Source organism: Saccostrea cucullata, unplaced genomic scaffold, assembly GCF_032062105.1.
Source record: "Saccostrea cucullata isolate Sc308-1 unplaced genomic scaffold, CSIRO_AGI_Scuc_v1 ctg1398, whole genome shotgun sequence".
In the NCBI taxonomy this organism is placed as follows: domain Eukaryota; kingdom Metazoa; phylum Mollusca; class Bivalvia; order Ostreida; family Ostreidae; genus Saccostrea; species Saccostrea cuccullata.
The window spans coordinates 86,667-107,207 of NW_026929212.1; the positions used below are offsets into that span (position 1 = coordinate 86,667).

At 33.7% G+C, this 20,541-nt stretch overlaps 1 protein-coding gene across 1 annotated transcript in view; it reads left to right on the plus strand.

Annotated features, from left to right (window-relative positions):
* Positions 1-17,224, plus strand: part of LOC134280086 (uncharacterized) — a 34,168-nt gene extending 16,944 nt beyond the window's left edge. Inside the window, exons 4-5 of the mRNA XM_062762518.1 lie at positions 8,514-8,768; positions 16,670-17,224. Of these exons, the coding sequence (XP_062618502.1) occupies positions 8,514-8,768; positions 16,670-16,861 (447 nt within the window). The 3' untranslated portion in view covers positions 16,862-17,224. The remainder of the gene's footprint in view (positions 1-8,513; positions 8,769-16,669) is intronic.
* Positions 17,225-20,541: the final 3,317 nt, after the last annotated feature.

Consider the following 20,541-nt stretch of genomic DNA (forward strand, 5'->3'; position numbering starts at 1 on the left):
GTTTACCAGGAATTCCTCTACTACAGTTGTAAATGTCATGTTCCCTGGAGTATCGGTTTTGACTCTAGGGCAGGGCCAAAATGGATGTATAGTCTGTTAATGCATATATAAAATGTTTAAATAATATCTTCTCTACTCCCACACACCTGTAAGAATAATTGAAATCATAATTTTGTAGACCAGGAAGCTCTCTTAGGCTAACAAAATTATAAATTTCATGTCCCCCGAGGCAGGGGTTTTGACTCTAGGGCAGGGCCAAAATAATCATATAGTGTAAATGCATTTAATGTTTTTAAAAGAAATCGTCTTGCTGAATAAAAACTGATTGCATATAAAGAAAGAAAATTAAGCCTTCTATCAAAATTTAAATATTTACGTCTCCCAATGTAGGTGTTTGAATCTAGAACGAGACCAAAACACTCATATAGTGTATAGGGTAGGGGTTCCTAATGCAGGGTGTGGCCAAAATATATAATGTTTAAACATCTTCTGACTCAGAATAAAAATTGACAACAGGGTGTCCAGTCACTTCAGCATATATTTCCCCGCCATTATCCAAATTGTCCTGAACATGTGAAGAAAGACACCTCGGTACATGTCCGATGGGTAGCCCAGCAATGTCACTTAATTTTAGTTGGCGCTTTTCATCTGTAATATTATTATGCATATGGAGAGGGGGGATTTGTTCAATGGCGGGAGCCAGACCAAGCATGCATTTACATCTTTGATGTTTGAGTATTCTCTATCCACTAGTAAACGGGTTGGAGGAGATGTGAATGGGGGATGGATCTTGAAGGCATTATAGCCTTTCACAACACATTTGTCGATAATTATTTTACTTAAAGTTGAACTGCTTGAATTCTTGATTTCAGCATCCATTGTAGACTGAAAACGAAAAAAAAAATATTTTAAAAATCTAGAAAAAGTAGTAATATAGAGTACTGTAAAATGTGTTATTGTAAAAAATTTTTTTTAACATTTCAGATGTTATAGCAGAGTTTCAATTGTTTGAAATTTATAGATATATACATCACATGTTTTAAATACTAATATAATCCATTGGATTTTTATCCATTACAGTGCTTTTTTTTGTTGAAAGCAGTGTAACGTACAGAAATTCCCAAGATTCTAATTACAAGTATGAGTAAAATTATGAAAATACACAACAACTCAATTGTAAGCACCCAGTAAATTTTTGGAGCATTTCGGACACACAAAGCTTGCATTCACATCAACATCATAAGATAAGCACTCTGTGTGCACCCAGTTGTCACAGGAATCGCATTCAACTCAAAGTCTCTCCAACCCCAACTCCTCATCCTCTTGCTCTGTTCCCTGACATGCTTGGCAATGTGGTTTTGTGTCATCCTGTTCTAGGCCTAGAGTTTCATCACTGTCACTGTCACATGTTATTTTTCTCAAAGTCTTTGACTTAATTTTGTGACATACTTTACTCTTTCTTTTCTTTTGTACAGTTTTCTTCTCTAAATGTTTTGCTGATTTTCTCAGGTACCGAAGTTTAGCTTTTCTTTCTTTTTCAGCAAAAGACTTGACTGTCTCTAGTTGCTTTAAGGAAAACTGTCTAATACTTTCTGGGGAGGTCAGGTGATCAGGGCATGCATCTAAAACAGACTGTCGTGCTCTTGTTAAACTGTTAGTGGCCTTAGACCAACTTTCTTTTAACACAGGAGACATCAGCACATCACCAGTATCTGAATGTTCTCTGATTCTGTTACTGTCCTCATGATCATGAGGAGTAGACTGTTCAGGCTGTTTGGTGTCTGACTGTAACAGAGCTGTATCAGCAAGCAAGTCAAGTCCTTATGTACTATTTATATGTTTGCCCCTTCTTTTCAAATCTCTGTCAGGTGGATATGCTTTGTCATGCAACTTTTTATATACATCAAAACAAGTAGACTGTCCTTCAAGATCAAGACCTTCCTCTAATTGATTGGCATAGCACTGTCGGACAGGTGTGAAAAGAGTGCTCTGAAAAACCTTAAGTGCACCTTTGGCTTTCTTTTGTTCCTCAGATTCCTCTTGACTACTAGTACTTGCAATTGTCTCATTCTCAACCTCTACACATTCATTTGCTGCTCCATCTGTATAAGTCAGTGAGGGTTTCAGCATTTCATGAGTGATGACTGTACTGTCAACAGGATATTTACCTGCTGATTTAAAAGCATTGATTACAGTCAATGGTTTGTAAAAATGTAAGAGGGTCTCTGACAATTTTACTGCGAAAATCTCTTTCCCAATCGCTTTACCTGGATTTTCTCTGGTGTACTTTTTAGACGGTGGCTATAAATAGCCACGGTCTATTGCTACGGTCCTGACCGGAAGAGTATTTCTCACGGGGACCCTAGCGGATAAGGAACGATAACTCTGTTAGGTACACGTATGCAGTGTTACAGGCAATGTTTTATCTATGTGTTGATTTCAGTATGAGAATTAATTTTCATCTTATCAGATATTTTAAGCATTATAGCTGCTAATTATTTTGTACATACATTTAAATAATGTATGCAATGTATGATGTAAAAATTGTCAGAAACACACTATTTAAACTGGTTTGCCATTTCATATTTCAGCAATTATGCTTCATCGATAAATTCAGTCATTTTCAACGCATAAGTTTTGGTTGAGGCAGTATATTATTTTGTTGTAGCTTATTCCAAAGAATTCACAACAGATACTGACAATGAATATTACATGAATTACATTTTATTGAACTTCCACCGATCAATGGCATACTTTCTTTTACAAGTGTGCATGTGTTTTCAAACACACAAAAAACTTTAAATTTACGAAACAAATGTGTTTAATTTTGGACTGACCTGTGATTTACAATGTACCTTATTTTGTACCTCACTCAGTCTGTAGAAACATTAATTTTATTATAGGCACCTCAATATTCATCAGACAATATTTACTACTGATGTTGACGCTTTACTTGCTGCTGACTTTCTCTTAAACACGCTAATCGACGTCGGATTGCAAAATTCAAGTGCAAATCGCGATCGAGTCGCCATTTTACATGTATATAAACTACATTTTATGATGTTTCAAAGATTTTCAGTTCAGATTTTTTTTACATATGCTGTAAAACGTCTTATGGATTTCATGGCATGTCAGCTCGTGTATCTCTAATTTGCAGCAAACGCTAGCTTTTTTTGTGAGAAAAAAGAATCGGTTCAACTCATGCGATATTCCATATACATTTATGGTACATTGTGAAAGGTAATTTAAGATATAATAATTTTGTTACCTAAACAGTTTCTGTCAAATTTTTTCACAATGAACTGAATAACCCAATTCGATCGATGAGCGAAGTACAAATAGTGACTTTAATTCATATGCGACCGTCCCTGCTAAATGTATTAGAGAATCTTTTCTTTGGTTTTGGAGGCATTTTTTCACTAACAGATAACATTATTTACATATGTACGTAAACATCACCCCGTTTGTTCTCAAATAATTTTAAACTCGTGAGTACAACTCTATTATGAACTTTCTTCGACATTTGTTTCCAAGTGTTAGCATCATGTTGTCAACATGCATTTACAAATGGGTGGGCCTATATAAATAAGCCAGTTTATTGCGACTCGCAATTGAAATACACACCGGTTAGAAAGTGTCATCACTTAACACAATGCTACATCGACCGTAGCGTATACACCCATGCTATATTTGCGATAAATATTGAAACATGAAGGCAAAAAAATGTGCTTCATAGACGACTGTAGAATTCTGCTGAGTTACAGACCTATAGCTTTCCGAAAATATTGCCGGGATTTGCAAACCCTAGATCTATTGTCTAGTACATGCAAAGAATAAAATCAAAGAAGGTGGGTAAATAAGGCGTGTAAAATGCCCATATGAGGAATGATTAGATACAGCAAAATTAAAATATCATTAAATCTGATACTTTTATAAAAAATAATAAAAACAATGTATATTTAACGTAACATCTGGTTGTAACCTTTAAATGTCAAAACCTCCAAATAGTGTAATTTTATAACTTCAATGCCTTTTCTTTCATAGAGTGGGTCTGAGCTCCATATTTTTTGTCACAGTCTAAATGTGGTTGAATGGCATTTAAACCGATTTTACTCAACAAAAATGTCGAGAGATGACCCACTATAGTTCAAAAATGTCATTTTGTAGCTCAACAATTGAACGTAAATTCGTGGCTAATGTCTCATATAGCACTTAAACAACTCATTTTGTTGTGAATGAAATGGTTTAGTGGTTAGAGCACAAGACATTAGGAAACTTTATAGAACTTGGGTTTTTAGGTTGGGTTCGATACCACCAAAACTTAAAGATTTATTATTCTTTTCTTATCGTACTTTTGAAATATTTCAAACTGAATTTAGTTAGAAATTACCATTTTGTAAACTTGTATTGCTACATATCAAATATATTTAATTGAAAAAATGCTAAATTTGAAATTGTATTTTACGACTAAACCAAATGGACAGTTGCGCCATCTTATTCCCCCATCTTCTTTATATACACAGCTGTACGGTCAGAAAAACGTGCGTTCAACTTGAATTTTGTTTGTTTTGGTGTTTTTAAAAACTTATTTTGTATAATTATTCAATATTTGTTGTAAGTTTACTAGAAAGTTAAATGTATCAAGTAATTTATGCGTGTTAAAGTGTACTGAGAAGCGATAAAATATACATGTGACTTTCCCGAATTCATTCAAATGATTTGAATAAATCTATAGCTAGCAAAATACAATAGAACAAATGTTTCAAATGTTGATTAATGAAACTGCCGCGACTGAATATTGTATGATATTTTTATTCAAATTTTCATTCACTTTCGTTGTGAGCAAATGGAAATAATCCACTAAAGTGGAAGATAAAATATTGATTGACTCTTCTGTTTCATGATGACGTGCATTCCAAAATCAATACCAGTTTTAATTATCAAACAGGTTCTTGTAAACCCATTCCGTTTTCTTTACACCTAAATGTATTAACTGACTATGAGGACAAAAGCAAGTGTGATGGTCCACAAGACTGCAACTTTTCCCCCGTGAAGAAATTGAGGGAAAATGCTGTCGAGAGGGACAATTAACATACTAAATGTATGCCCAAATAGTTAGTAAAAAAAGTATTTTATCATACCAAAGCTTTATTTGTTCTCGTTACTTGAGAAATCTACACTATATTTAAAGCATAATAGTCCAATCTACACTTTTCAAAAGTTGTTCCCCTTTGCTGGGTCAACCCAAAGGTCAAAAGGGAAATAAAGTGCCGCGCCACAGCATGATACGCCCGTCAAAAAATTACAATTTTCTTGAACAGTTTAGGTGCAAGAAAATCACATCAACCTTGATTCTAAGATTTCGATGATTTTTCCATTCCTTAAAATATTTATCCATCCCCTGTGATGTAGGCATCAATTATTAATAAATATTACATCACTGATAGATTTCTGTGCTGGTTGTGTTAGATCAAATGCCCATCATCAAATTAGTCTTAACAACTTAATCTATACCAAATCAATTTTGAAAAGAAAAGGCTGGCCATCAAATGACATATGTTATAAACTGACCAGCAGTTCTTCTGTCTAATCCCCAAAGGGTACAGATAAGGTCACTGCTTAATCAGAGCGACTGAGACAGCTAGCCTTCCTACATTGAACTCATTAATTAATCTTTAACTGGATGCTTGTCTACTCATTACTACCAAGAGATGAATGGGTCTGCACTATCTACTATAAATTTAATAAAATACTCAAAGACTTTTTTTTTTGGGTTGAAATTTTAATGTCCGACAGGTTTTAATATGTAATTCATATGGACATGCTGATTCCACCCACCCCAAAAAATTAGTTTTTAAATTAATAATATTACATAATATCAGATTAGTCTATTAAGTTTAATTACTTTTCATCAAATTCATTTTAAAACTTAAGCTAGTCAACAAGAGCTATTTTTAACCAAACAGGCTTACCCATTTGCCCAATACTCAAGGGATATAGATAACACCAATGCTAGCTACTCGCACTCAAAACCCATTAATTTCTCTCTAATTTGACATGCAATTTTCTGTTATCAAAATTCTTCTTGACCAGTGCTTGATAATTACACTCATGGGAGAGGCAGGATTTCTCTGACATACATTATATTTGTTATAGATTGCTGTCAAGTATATGCTTAAAAAAAAATAAGTATTTTCTTGATTTAACACTTTTTTAATAAGAACAGTGCAATACTTTTACATTATTTGGAATGTGTAAATGAATAATAAAAAGACACATATTTTAAAAAAAATTCACTTAAATTAAAGGTCACAGTGACCTTGAAATAGGTCGCGACACACCTTCTACCTAAGATGCATAAACTGGCCAAGTTTGATGATTGTAGGTCTTATGGTTTTCTAGTTATGGGCCGGAAAGGATTTTTCCATATTTGGCTATAACTTCTTAAATAAAGGTCAGAGGACCTACTTTTTGTGCGCAACACACCTTCTACCCAAGATGCATCAGATGACAAAGTTTGATAATCCTAGGCCTAGTAGTATTAAAGTTATGAGCCGGAAACGAAAAAGCTAATGGACAGACGGACGGACACGAAGCCTATAACATAATACGTCCCCTCTTAAGACGGGCGTATAAAAACCAAAATTCCCCTTCTTCAAACAATCAAATATTTGGGCGTACTGTGATTAAATCGCTTTGTATTTGATTTATTCATTCAATATGTGGTGGCAACCCACATATTTAATGAGTCATTCTAGGGCAATCAAAATACATAGTATAACCGAAAACGGGTTTTTATTGTCAACTGACATAGATACAAAGATATAGATACAAAATATAGATACAAACTTCTACTCTACAAAGGCTACTGTGATAAATCCCCAAAAGATGACGGCCAAGAGACACAGCATTTGTAAAGTGTGGATTGAGATCACAGCTACGATTTCCACAGAAATATCCATATAGGAAACTCACGACCAGTTGTGCGAGTAAGCGTTAAGTATTAGTACATGTATGTGATACTGGCCGCGGTTTTCGACAACAATAATTATCATACATCACTCATTGTTACATGTAATTTGCCACTTTCAAACGACGCCACCGTCTAACAGTACTTTCAGTACTTTGATTTGATGTAAGGTGCCACTAAGACTTAAGTGGTGCAAAAACACCTTTATCCAGAGGTTGCATCAAGTGAGTGGCATTAGGAAGAATTCAGTATAATTCAATTACTTTTGATTTGGCTTTCATAAATACATTATGATCAACATGGCTACTTACACTGTCAAAAAAGAAGCAAAACTGGATGCTCTACCCCAGCATGTTGATCAAAATGGTCTATGAACCTGGAAAACGTTGCTCTGTTCATCCACCCTTTCTTTGTATATGCAAGATCAGTTCCATCTATAGACCCATTGAGAGGATTAAAACCCCTTGGTTTTAGTCCTGGGTAAATGAGAAATGAAGGCATCATTACCCCAAAGGCACTGTCACAAAACATCACAGTGAGATGCTGCTTCCCAAACAAATTTGAGGCAATCTAGGTCTCGTCTAGTTGGCCCTATGACTTTGCTTTTCTTCCTGTCCATATTGAAACCTGTTTCATCAGCATTCCATATTTTGCTTGGTTTGTCAATCAGACCATTGCTTAGCAAAAAATCTCTAAATCTGTCATACCATGCATCCATTTTTTTCTTTTGTGACCTGAGATCTCTTTGGCTCTAGTGCTGTATCTACTCTTTGGTTGATAATGTGGGAATTTCTATTCATAAATGCATAAAACCATATTTACCTGGTCTTCCATCTTTAAACGGCACCTGGCGCTTTTCTTTGTTAACAATTGACTGTACAAAGTTTAAAAACTCAAACCCATACCCCTTTGTGACATTTCACAAAGCCACTTTGCCATGGCTGTTTCTTCTGATTCAGTGAATACGGAAGGTTATTCTTTTTTTATATGGGTCTATTCACCTTTCCATCGTAGATATAGAAATGAATAAGAGAGCCCATTCTCCTTTGCTGCTTACCTAATTGACTGATTGTTTTTACTTACATTGTATAGTGCTCGTCTGACTTTTTCCCTTTTGTGTGGAGACCAATAGAATCATTCATTACATGTATATACTCATGTGGGATAGTGAAATTCCACCGAGGGGACAAGATTCACGGTCTAGGACGAGGCTTTGCCGAGTCCTAGACCGTGAATCTTGGCCCCAAGGTGTAATTTCACTATCCCACATGAGTATATATATATAATGAATGATTATATTTTTTGCATTATATTACCTTAAAAAAATGATGTTTGACAACTTTCTGTTATGACGTTCAAAAGATTACTTTCAGTTTATCCCTTTCCGGATTTTACTTTCAGATTTACATTAAACCACAATACAATCAGTATTTTGATTGTTTTTTCAACTAGCTAATAATTAGTGATTTTGTAACCAGTTATCATCTTTCTGCCTGAATAAAGTTAGCAATGTGCCATTTCTAATTACTATTTTTTTTTTTAGGTCAAAAGAGACAGTCCAAAACTAAACCAAAGTTATTCACCACTGAGCAGCAGAACCCGTACAAAAATAAAAATCAATTTTGAAGACTCAGCAGAGCAAATTTCGTCAACAACTAATACAGAGGCTGCACACCGCAAAACTGTTCTGCATCTTGATGATAAAATCATTGGTCAGCATGGAGGAGACCTTCTTTTCCATTTTTCAGACACAATAAAGAAAGGAAAAATATTTGGATTAGTTGTGCAAGAAACACAGGTCTGATTAATTTCCTTTAATTTTAGGTCACTAGACTTCATCATTCATATTAATTTATATTTTAATTAGCTCATGAGCACATGAGCTTTTCTGATCACTTTCTGTTTATGGTTCATCATTCTGTCTATCTTAAAACTTATTACATTTTCGACTTCTTCTCCAGAACCACTGGCTTTTTTTTTTCAAAAACTGAATCACGAGAGAGGCTTAATGTATAACTTTAGAATGTGGGGTGAACAAAAATTTAAAATCCTTTTTAACATGTTTGAATAAGATCTACTAAATCTTCTAAATTGTCCATAAATTTTGTATTTGAAACCATAACGTTAATTTAATCAGAGTTAATGCTATTGTTGCTCAGGTGAGTGTTGTAGCCCCTGGGCCTCTTGTTAAAAAATAAGTTTCTTGGTGTTGTATTTCTATATGATCACGTATGATTTGGTGCTGGTGATTTGAATATCAGTGTTTCACCGGCGTCATTTGAAAGCATGGAGCATAAGACACTCGTTTGCCTGCAAATGTAGAGCTGGTACTTTTCTCGATATCAGCACTACATTGCAGTTGTTTTTTATACAAAATAATTCAATTTACATTTTCCATCATAATTGGTGCTGATACTTATAGATCTTTTGGTTTCCAGGCATCATTAGGTCATCTTAGCCAAAGGTTCAAGTGAGCTTTTCTTATCACCTGTTGTCCGTCGTCAGTCAGTTTGCTGTAAACTTCTCACATTATTTGTTTCTTCTCTAGAACTACTAGGCCAAATTAAACCAGACTTGGTACAAAGGATTCTTAAATTTTAAATGGCTTTAATGAAGGGCAAAGCCCTCTTTAAATGGAAGATAAATAATAATATGATATACAATATTTTGTCAAAACAGTATCCATGAATATTGAAGATCATTAACTATGATTTTCATATAAAATGATAAAGGTGGTCTCATAAAGGTGATGCCTCGTCTCGGTGAGATTTGTAATCTGATTACCTACCCCGGTTTTTACACATTGAATCTAGCTGACTAGAGGGTACTATTTTAAACAAATTTGAATGTGACACTTCCTTACAGCTTGACAACTAACATTCTGGCTGACCAGTGATATTACCAAAGAAACTTGCATAATAAGCATTGAAAATGAAAACAATAAGATTTGGAAATGTACAGTTAAAGTTGTGACTGTGCACCTTTGAATTAAATCAAATGAATACAAGGTCAAAAAAAAATCAAAGAAAGCCGCTAATTTATTTTATAATTTGATATATTTCCTTATGAGAATTTTTTAACTCACCGAGACGAAGTCAGGGGGAGCTTATGCTATACCCTCGGCCTCTGCGTTGGCGTCCGGACCTGGTTAAAGTTTTTGTTGCAGGTCCAGTTATCTAAGTTATTACTTGTCCTATCTTCACCAAACTTGCATGGATGATGTATCTGGACCTACTTATGGACTTGAAAGACTGGGATGCTGCATCTGAGTCCTAAATTTCAGATGCTGGAGGAGGTTAAGGTTTTTGGAGCAAGTTAAAGTTTTTGTTGCAAGTTAAAGTTTTTGTTGCAGGTGCCCTTTGATAGCAATATTTAAGTTACTGCTGGTCCTAACTTCACCAAACTTGCATGGATGGTGCGTCTTATGATACTGATGCACCAGTCAGGCTTGGATACTGAATCTGGGTCCTAAATTTTAGATGTGGGAGGAGGTAAAGGTTTTAGAGCTGATTAAAGTTTTTGGAGCAAGTGCCCTTTGATGACTATATCTTAGTTACTATTGGTCCTAACTTTATCAAACTTGCACAGATGGTGCGTCTTATGATACTGATACACCATACAGGCTTGAATGCTGAATCTGAGCCAAAGGTTTGGGACGCTGGATGAAGTTAAGGTTTTAAGAGCTGGTTAAAGTTTTTGAAATAGGTGCCCTCTGATGATGATATCTTAATTATTACTTGTCCTAACTTCACCAAACTTGCATGGATGGTGAGTCTTATATGATACTGATTCACCTGACAGGCTTGAATGCTGAATCTGATCCAAAGGTTTTGGATGCTGGATAAGGTTATGTTTTTGGAACAGATCACATGTTTCAAGGGGCATGGTCATGATTTTGGTCAAAAATTATTTTTCCAATTTTAATATTTACAATGCTTTAGGTAGGCATTCTTAATAAGCAACCGAAAGTTGAGTGTAATTCGTTGAATTATAAGCAAGATACAAAGCTTGAAATTCTTTGCTATGTAAACAAAGCATTTGTTAACACTTTAAATGTTAAAGTGAAAATTCAACTTTAAAACCTAAAATGAATGTGTTAAACATTCCCTTACAGAAATTTCTGATAAGTGACTTGTAAGTGATTTATTCTTTTACTTATAAGTTGTTTATTCTGGACTTACACTTCACTGATACATTTAACTTATAAGTGACTAATATGTTACTCATTAGGATTTTATATGCAAATGAACTGCTTGACCTATAATTGACTTATATGACTTATAATTGACTCAATATTCAGTATTAGTCACTTATGCTTTATGCAAGTATAGTCACTTATAAGTGACTATAAGTGACTTATAAGTCAAGCATTAACCCTTCATACTTTATCAAGTATTAGTCATCTATAAGTCACTTATAAGTGAAGTACAACACTACCTGTAATATCTTAATTTAGAACAGAACTTCCAACCATGCAGGGGTCGCATGATATGTTCAAAGCTATTTTTTACATATACACATGTATCTGCACTTAAGACGAAATAATCAAGTAAAAATTTTATGGAAAAAAATCACTTTCATATGACATTTCTTTGATGATGCAAACTTAACATATTAATTCAGTTTACAAACAAAAATGTTGAACAAAAAGGCAACAAGATTTAATGACCTTGAGGCTTTTCAAATTTATGAAATCTGAAAGCAACTGAGTCAATTGATTCAAAATTTCAGGCAAAGGAAGTTAAAATAGAGAGATTATGTAAATAGAACCTACTTGTTGTACCTGATGTGAAGGCATACTCAAAATAAATCTAAAATCTCCAACATCCTTTCACAGACACAAACTTGGTTTCAAATTCTTGTTGCTGATCTCTGCAGAGACAAACTTTCTGATTGGCTAACTTGAATACCCATAATGCTCCTTGAGAGAAGTCTAGTATAGGGTAAAAATTCTAAGTCCACACTTATACTTTGCTCATACCATACTGATCTTCACTTATAAGCGAGGTATAAGTGAAATATTCACTGATATGTAGCTCATCTTTACTTATAAGTGAAGTATTAATGAAATTTGTTCCTCACTTATACTTACTCTGACTTATAGTACACTTATTAGTAAATTTCAAAATTTATAAGTGACTTATAAGTTGCTAATAAGTGGATTATAAAACACTTATAAGTTTCTATTAGTTTTTAGCTCTACTGGTCAGAGACCAGAAGAGCTTATGCCATAGTAATGCATCCGTCGTCTGTCCGTCTGTCTGTCTGTCTGTCCGTCTGTCTGTAAACAATTTTTCAAAACGCTACTCCTCCTACAATTTTAGTCTGATTTCAATATAACTTGGCACACAAGTAGACAACACTAAGATACATAAAATAGTGCATCGGTTTTTGATTTCGATGAAGGATGTTGCCATGGTTACTAAAAATAGAATTTTCTGAGAAATTCCTTTAAAACGCTACTCCTTCTACAGTTTTGGTCTGATTTCAATATTACTTGGCACACAAGTAGACTACACTAAGATACATAAAATAGTGCATCGGTTTTTGATTTCGATGAGCGGTGTTGCCATGGTTACTAAAAATAGAAATTTCTGTGAAATTCCTTTAAAACGCTACTCCTTCTACAGTTTTAGTCTCATTTAAATATCACTTGGCACACAAGTAGACTACACTAAGATACATGAAATAGTGCATCGGTTTTTGATTTCGATGAAGGATGTTGCCATGGTTACTAAAAATAGAATTTTGAGAAATTCCTTTAAAACGCTACTCCTTCTACAGTTTTAGTCTCATTTCAATATCACTTGGCACACAAGTAGACTACACAAAGATGCCTAAAATAGTGCATCGGTTTTTGATTTCAATGAGCTGTGTTGCAATGGTTACTAAAAATAGAATTTTCTGAGAAATTTCTTTAAAACGCTACTCCTTCTAAAGTTTTGGTCTGATTTCAATATTACTTGGCACACAAGTAGACTACAGTAAGATACATAAAACAGTGCATCGGTTTTTGATTTCGATGAAGGATGTTGCCATGGTTACTAAAAATAGAAAGTTCTGTGAAATTCCTTTAGAACGCTACTCCTTCTACAGTTTTAGTCTCATTTCAGTATCACTTGGCACACAAGTAGACTACACTAAGATACATAAAATAGTGCATCAGTTTTTGATTTCGATGAGCGGTGTTGCAATGGTTACTAAAAATAGAATTCTCTGAGAAATTCCTTTAAAACGCTACTCCTTCTACAGTTTTGGTCTGATTTCATTATCACTTGGCACACAAGTAAACTACACTAATTTACATATAATAATGCATCGGTTTTTGATTTCAATGAATGGTGATGCCATGGTTACTAAAAGTAGAATTTTCTGTGGAATTCCTTTAAAATGCTACTCCTTCTACAGTTTTGGTCTGATTTCAATATAACTTATCAAACAAGTAGACTACACTAAGATACATAATTCTGTGCATTGGTTTTTGATTAGTACAAACCAGTAGAGCTACAGTCTCGACAGAGACTTCTGGTTTCTGTAAGGGTTAGGAATTGTGTAATACTGCTTGAAATAAATAAAAAGATACGACGAAAATATGTAACTTTCTCCATAGCTGAGTGGATAACGTGTTGGGCTTGTGATCCTTACATTCTGAGTTCGAATCCCGCAGGGCTTTTGTTTTTACTTACTGAATTGAATTTTTAGCTCTACTGGTCAGAGACCAGAAGAGCTTATGCGATAGTAATGCGTCCGTCGTCCGTCCGTCTGTCTAGCTGTCCGTCTGTCTGTCTGTCTGTCTGTCTGTAAACAATTTTTCAAAATGCTACTCCTCCTACAGTTTTGGTCCGATTTCAATATAACTTGGCACACAAGTAGTCTGTACTAAGATACATAATTCTGTGAACAGTGTTGTCATGGTTACTAAAAATAGAAATTTCTGTGATTTTTTTTCAAAATGCTACTCCTCCTACAGCTTTGGTCCAATTTCAGTATAACTTGGCTGACAAGTAGACAACACTAAGATACATAATTCTGTGCATCGGTATTTGATTTTGATGAACGGTGTTGCCCATGGTTACTAAAAATAGAAAGTTCTGTGAAATTCTTTCAAAATGCTACTCCTCCTACAGTTTTGGTCCGATTACAGTATAACTTGGCTGACAAGTAGACTACAATAAGATACATAATTCTGTGCATTTGTTTTTGATTTCGATGAACGGTGTTGCCATGGTTACTAAAGATAGAAATTTCTGTGAAATTCTTTCAAAATGCTACTCCTCCTACAGTTTTGGTCTGATTTCAATATAACTTGGCACATAAGTAGACTACACTAAGATACATAATTCTGTGCATCCATTTTTATTTTGATGGGTGTCAAGGATCATTTTTCTATTGATTGCTGTTTTGAAGTCTCAAGTCACAACTGCTACTTTTCTCTTCCTTTGTTTTAAGTATAAACCAGTAGAGCTACAGTCTCAACAGAGACTTCTGGTTTAGATATTCATTTTTTATCCCCAAACTGCAAATTTTTCGATCATTTAACATATTTACAGTTTATTTATCATTATATCTTTTATAATCAAATAATTTACTGTTTATTTGTGTGACTTTGTCCAGGTGTGTTATTCCACCTTAAACTATAATATGAATGAATGGCAGAGGTAGTTTAAGATGCAGAGCTTGGAGAATCTCCAATATCAAGGATGCTAAAAAATATATCTTAGTTATTACTGGTTCCTAACTTCACCAAACTTGAATGGATGGTGTGTCCCCCTTGGGACAAATATATTGCCCTCCGCTTTGCATCAGGCAATATTTCGTCCCTCTGGGGCTAATATAATCAATATTGGCCTCAACCCCAGTCAATATTTGTATAATATTTTACTATATTACATGATACAGTATCATACAAAAGAATATCATACTATATTATACAATATCATATCAAATGTTCAGGGTTGTCTCTAAGACCCGGGAGGTAGGGAATTCCCCCGCCTATGATGCCTTAATTACCCGGCTATTTTTGCATTTTAAACATAATGTAGCAATAAGCAAGACCCCCAGACCCCCCTTCTACTTTTTCATCTCCTCCTTTTACTTCAATTTTTAGAGACACCCCTGTATGTTACAATATTGTGATCTTTTATGTGATATGATATTGTATAATACTACATCGTATCATTTATAATATATTATGATATTGTATTATGTGATCAAATACAATAATGTATAACATGATACAATGTCATATCATGTTACAATATCATATTGCATTATTATTTATTGCGGTATTTTATTGTATTAATTTATATGATACATATTGTTGATATGATAGGATGCAATATTGTATTTATATTATTAATTAGTATTTTACTTTATCATATGATGCAGTATCATATTTTATATCATTGTATTGATAAAAATTGTATCTTATAATACTGTATCAAATGAACACATGAATATCATACAATGTTTTAACAGATGATATACGATATTGTGTCAAAACAGTATCCATGAATATCCAAGATCACAAAGTGTGATTTTCATATAATATGATAAAGGTGGTTTGATAAAGGTGATGCCTCATAAAGGTGATGCCTTGTCTCGGTGTGCTTTGTAATCTGTGATTACCTATGTTTTTCTCAAGAAATATCTTACTGAGATGATCATTATTAGCTCTACTGGTCAGAGACCAGAAGAGCTTATGCGATAGTAATGCGTCCGTCGTCCGTCCGTCTGTCTGTCTGTCCGCCTAGCTGTCTGTCTGTCTGTAAACAATTTTTCAAAATGCTACTCCTCCTACAGTTTTGGTCTGATTTCAATATAACTTGGCACACAAGTAGACTACACTAAGATACATAATTTTGTGCATCGGTTTTTGATTTCGATGAACGGTGTTGTCGTGGTTACTAAAAATAGAAATTCCTGTGAAATTCTTTCAAAATGCTACTCCTCCTACAGTTTTGGTCTGATTTCAATATAACTTGGCACAAAAGTAGACTACACTAAGATACATAATTCTGTGCATCGGGTTTTGATTTCGATGAACGGTGTTGCCGTGGTTACTAAAGATAGAAATTTCTTTGAAATTCTTTCAAAATGCTACTCCTCCTACAGTTTTGGTCCAATTTCAATATTACTTGGCACACAAGTTATCGGATTTTGATTTCGATAAATGCCGTGGTTACTAAAAATAGAAATTTCTGTGAAATTCTTTCAAAATGCTACTCCTCCTACAGTTTTGGTCTGATTTTGATATAACTTGGCAAACAAGTAGACTACACTAAGACACATAATTCTGTGCATCGGTTTTTGATTTCAATGAACAATGTTGCCCATGGTTACTAAAAATAGAAATTTCTGTGAAATTCTTTCAAAATGCTACTCCTCCTGCAGTTTTGGTCTGATTTCAGTATAACCTGGCACACAAGTAGACTATACTAAGATACATAATTCTGTGCATTGGTTTTTATTTTGATGAGTGGCAAGGATCATTTTTCTATTTATTGCTGATTTAAAGTCTCAAGTCCCAACTGCTACTTTTCTCTTCCTTTGTTTTAAGTATAAACCAGTAGAGCTACAGTCTCGACAGAGACTTCTGGTTGATTTTAATTTACTCTTAAATATGTTGAGATTTATCAAAGCAAATTTAGCATGCATTGTTCTTTATGATGCTGATTTTTATATTTGGTCACTTTGTAGGTGACGTTTACTGTGCTGGAAATGAGTGTGGAACAATACAATGACATTGTAGAAGGTAATGTGAAGCACAGAAGTGGAGATCGGCCAACGTTGAAGATTTCAAAACCATATGACTATTTGAAAACCCAGGATAGAGAATCTATCATAGAGGCGTTCATCAAACTTGCTATGTTACAGAGGAAAATCCTTTAAATCCTTGGGTAACATCAGATCTTCAGGATATAATTTGAAGGTGCTGTGTTTAGAAGTAGTGTATATACAAATTATGGTACAAAATGTAAATAATGTAATGCTGATTATATACTTATTTTGTTCATTCCATGTTTTTAATTCTTTCAAAGTATCATGCTATTGGTTAAGCAAGTAGTTTTGTGCAGGCATGTAATTTATCAAAAGAAAGCAAACTTCAGAAATATTAGCGAACAAAACGTACACTTGTTTATTTGTAATTTGTCTGATCATTTCGACCTTTGTTTAAAGCGATGTCAAAGTCGTAATGTCCTTTCTGATATATTTCATTTTATCAAATAAAATATACAACATGACTACAGCAAATTTTTTATGTATTTTTCTTCATTGAAATTTGGCTTAATTGACTGGGAAAACTACTGCAATTTCTATTATTATACATATGCGTAGCATTACCATCGGGTTAAAAGCGTGCATAAAATTTGATATAAAATCGGACCAAGCAGCTTTAAGTTATATATGATTTTATTTGTTTTTTCTCAAAGGAAAATGTAAGAAGTACATACGTATCTCATTTTCATTCAAAAATTCGTGTTCAAAATAGAAGTGTTTTTCACCATTTTTTGTAAGTTTACAGAGACACTGAATGGATACATAGTCAATATACGAGGGTTGTACGGAAATAATTGAGACGTATTGTCAATCCTTTGATAAAATAGATAAACACTTTACAAATGAACGGAAAACATGAATCATTCTCTAATTTGCATTTTTTTTGGTCATCATTGTAGGAGCCAACATTTACATATACTCTCTATTTATGATTTTTGTGAATAAATTTTGCATTATATTGCCACCCGAAAGTCAAGTTACTGTTCAACGCCTCTTGCAGCCATTCTGTAAATATTTTACAGCTGTTGGCATCAAATAATACTTAGAAGTCTTTCGTTGTTTTTAGTTAAACAATCAATTAAATAAAACCAGACTAACCTAAGCTATTGGCCCCTTTCCATCGTATAGTGTTTGTTTAAGCAGTTGTTTGGCCTGAATATATCTTTAGAAATTCTCACCATTTGTATACATATTCGCTGGCTAAGAAATTATTCTTATTATATCTCTGTATTTCAACTTGAACACGAGTAAAACTTAAACAAAAATTTGTCACAATATACATCAAAATGAGTATGTATTATGTGATTTCTTTAGGTCTTGCAACTCTGTAATTTGAAGTTTGAATTTCCTAGCATCTAAGTTAATGCCTGCGCCGGGTGACCCGGCCATCAACTTGTGTATATACCGCTGTAAACAAACTATTAAATTTAATATTTCTTAAGTATTACTTTGTCTAATTATTTGTTAAAGTTTGTTTAATATTTTATGAAAATTCTTATACTAAAATCCGTCACTTAGAAAGGAAAATGTATGGGTTGATTCAATAATTTCCGAATATGTTCTAAGCTTGAGTATGTAAAGCAAAATTGAATGAGGGTATAGTGGAAGGCAAATTTTTGGAGGCATAATTTCATAGATGGCTTCTTTGTCCTTTCAACACGCTGAAAAGGGTCAAAGGTTTAGGTCATTTAGAAATAAGAAATGCTGTTGAGTTTCCTTAGCTTTTTATGAAAGTGTATATCCTGAAAGAGTTACTTTGACCTTTTAACCTTGAACTATGGGCACTCAAACGTTTGAATACTCCTATGTAGGGGGCATCAAGAGGTTAAAAGGCACTCTACACTTCCATGCGCTAATAATTCTCTCTCTCTCTCTCTCTCTCTCTCTCTCTCTCTCTCTCTCTCTCTCTCTCACACACACACACACACACATTGCATAATGATTTTCAGGTATTATATGTAATATGTTTCTCGATCGTATTTTTTTGTCAAATAGCTTAATACTTTTGAAAGCTAGCTGCATTTTTTCAGCCCATCAGTACGATCAATCGGGAGATGTATTTGGTTTTACGTTAGGTCTTAATTCTTTTTAACCAAAAGATACGTAAGAGTTGAACAGGTTCAATAGATGGGTATGTTAATGTTATAGAAGGCGGGTGAGAGCGACTAGAGATTGAATCAAAATAATATTGCTTACAAACACATGATTTATATTCTTGGCTTCCATTTATTTCAAATACCCTCCCATGAGAGGGTTCCCTGAGATTTAACTATCACAGACATAGTGAGGTAGTGTTTCGTTGGATATTATAAATCGCTCTCGGTAATTATCTGTTTTACTTATGCATAAATTAAAGTGTGTATGGGTATTTCATTAAAAATATATGTCAGGAAACTGTGTCATATGAATTCATACTCTTATAGAGGTAAGAATAGCATACGTTTAACATTCTTGTTTGTTAACGTTTCTAGTTTCATGTTTCTTTAATAAACATTAAAAACTTTTAACTCTTTAAATATCTAGTTGCAACTAAGGACAAGTAACTCCTTCCATACATTTTTTTTACGCAACGCATATTGCAGTAGTTTGTTTGGTTTTGGAAATTTTATTGACTTGTTCATACACCTTCGTTTGGAGTGAAATATAAACTCTACAAGGATTTTTCCCTTTTTTTATGTAAAACTTTGATCCACCATTGTGGCCCCACCCTACCCTTGGGGATTATGATTTGAACAAATTTAATTCTACACTACCCAAAAAGTGAAATATAAACTCTACAAGTAAATTTTAAAATGTCTAACTGCATTTCCAGTTGTCTTTGAAATCATCTATTTTCATAATAGTTGTTGATGTAATTGGCAAAGGTTGTAAGTGATGTATGTGTTGAAAGGTTGATGGTTCGCATGGGCATCCTAGGATTTTTTTTAAATTCACATTTCTTCATTGTATTTTCAAGACAATTTTAAGGCATATACATGTTAATTACAACGAATTTTTGTTTTGTTTTTCCTTTCACCACCCATTCATATATGTACACACACTCACATCAATAAAGTAATCAGCTTTTAATTAAACAGGTGTATGGAAGGTAAAAATACAAAGTCGATCGATCGCTGCTCTTGTTATAAAGGAAGAAATAAAGTATTGAAAACAAAACGCTAGTTTTGTTCAAAAATACCTTTCACAAGCGACCACTGGTTTCAAAATTTGACAGTTTTGAATTGTGTACTGCTACACATCTGTCAATGCTATATTTCATTCTTAAATGATATTGAAGTCTACACAAATTTGGAATTCTACTTTGTAACTAGCGTGAAAAAATATCCTGTTTGCAACATAATATGATATTTCTTTGTTGTCCCCATTTCATGGCATCTCGCCTATACAACATTAAAACGAGCTCTATATTCGAGGTTGTTGTGTACATTTTTGCAAGCTAAATTTCCTCCACAGAGGTATAATTTCTATTTTCAGTACAACAAAATCTACAACAGTTATCAGTTTTGATTTTAATTTTTTTAAGTAGTAACATTCAGGGAGAATTCAATGAAGGTCATTGTAGTGAGGAATCAAAAAGTAAATTTAAAACAAACTTTAAACACATCTTGTATTACTATACAGTAAACAATTAAGTCCATGTAGAGACAGCTCTTCATTCCATTTGTAAATTGAAGTGGGAACTTTATTGTTTTTTTAATACATTTATAAATCACATTTGTACATTTCTCATTCAACAAAATATTTAAAAAAAAAAAAAAAAAAAAAAAAAAACACCAAAAGACAACGGTAGA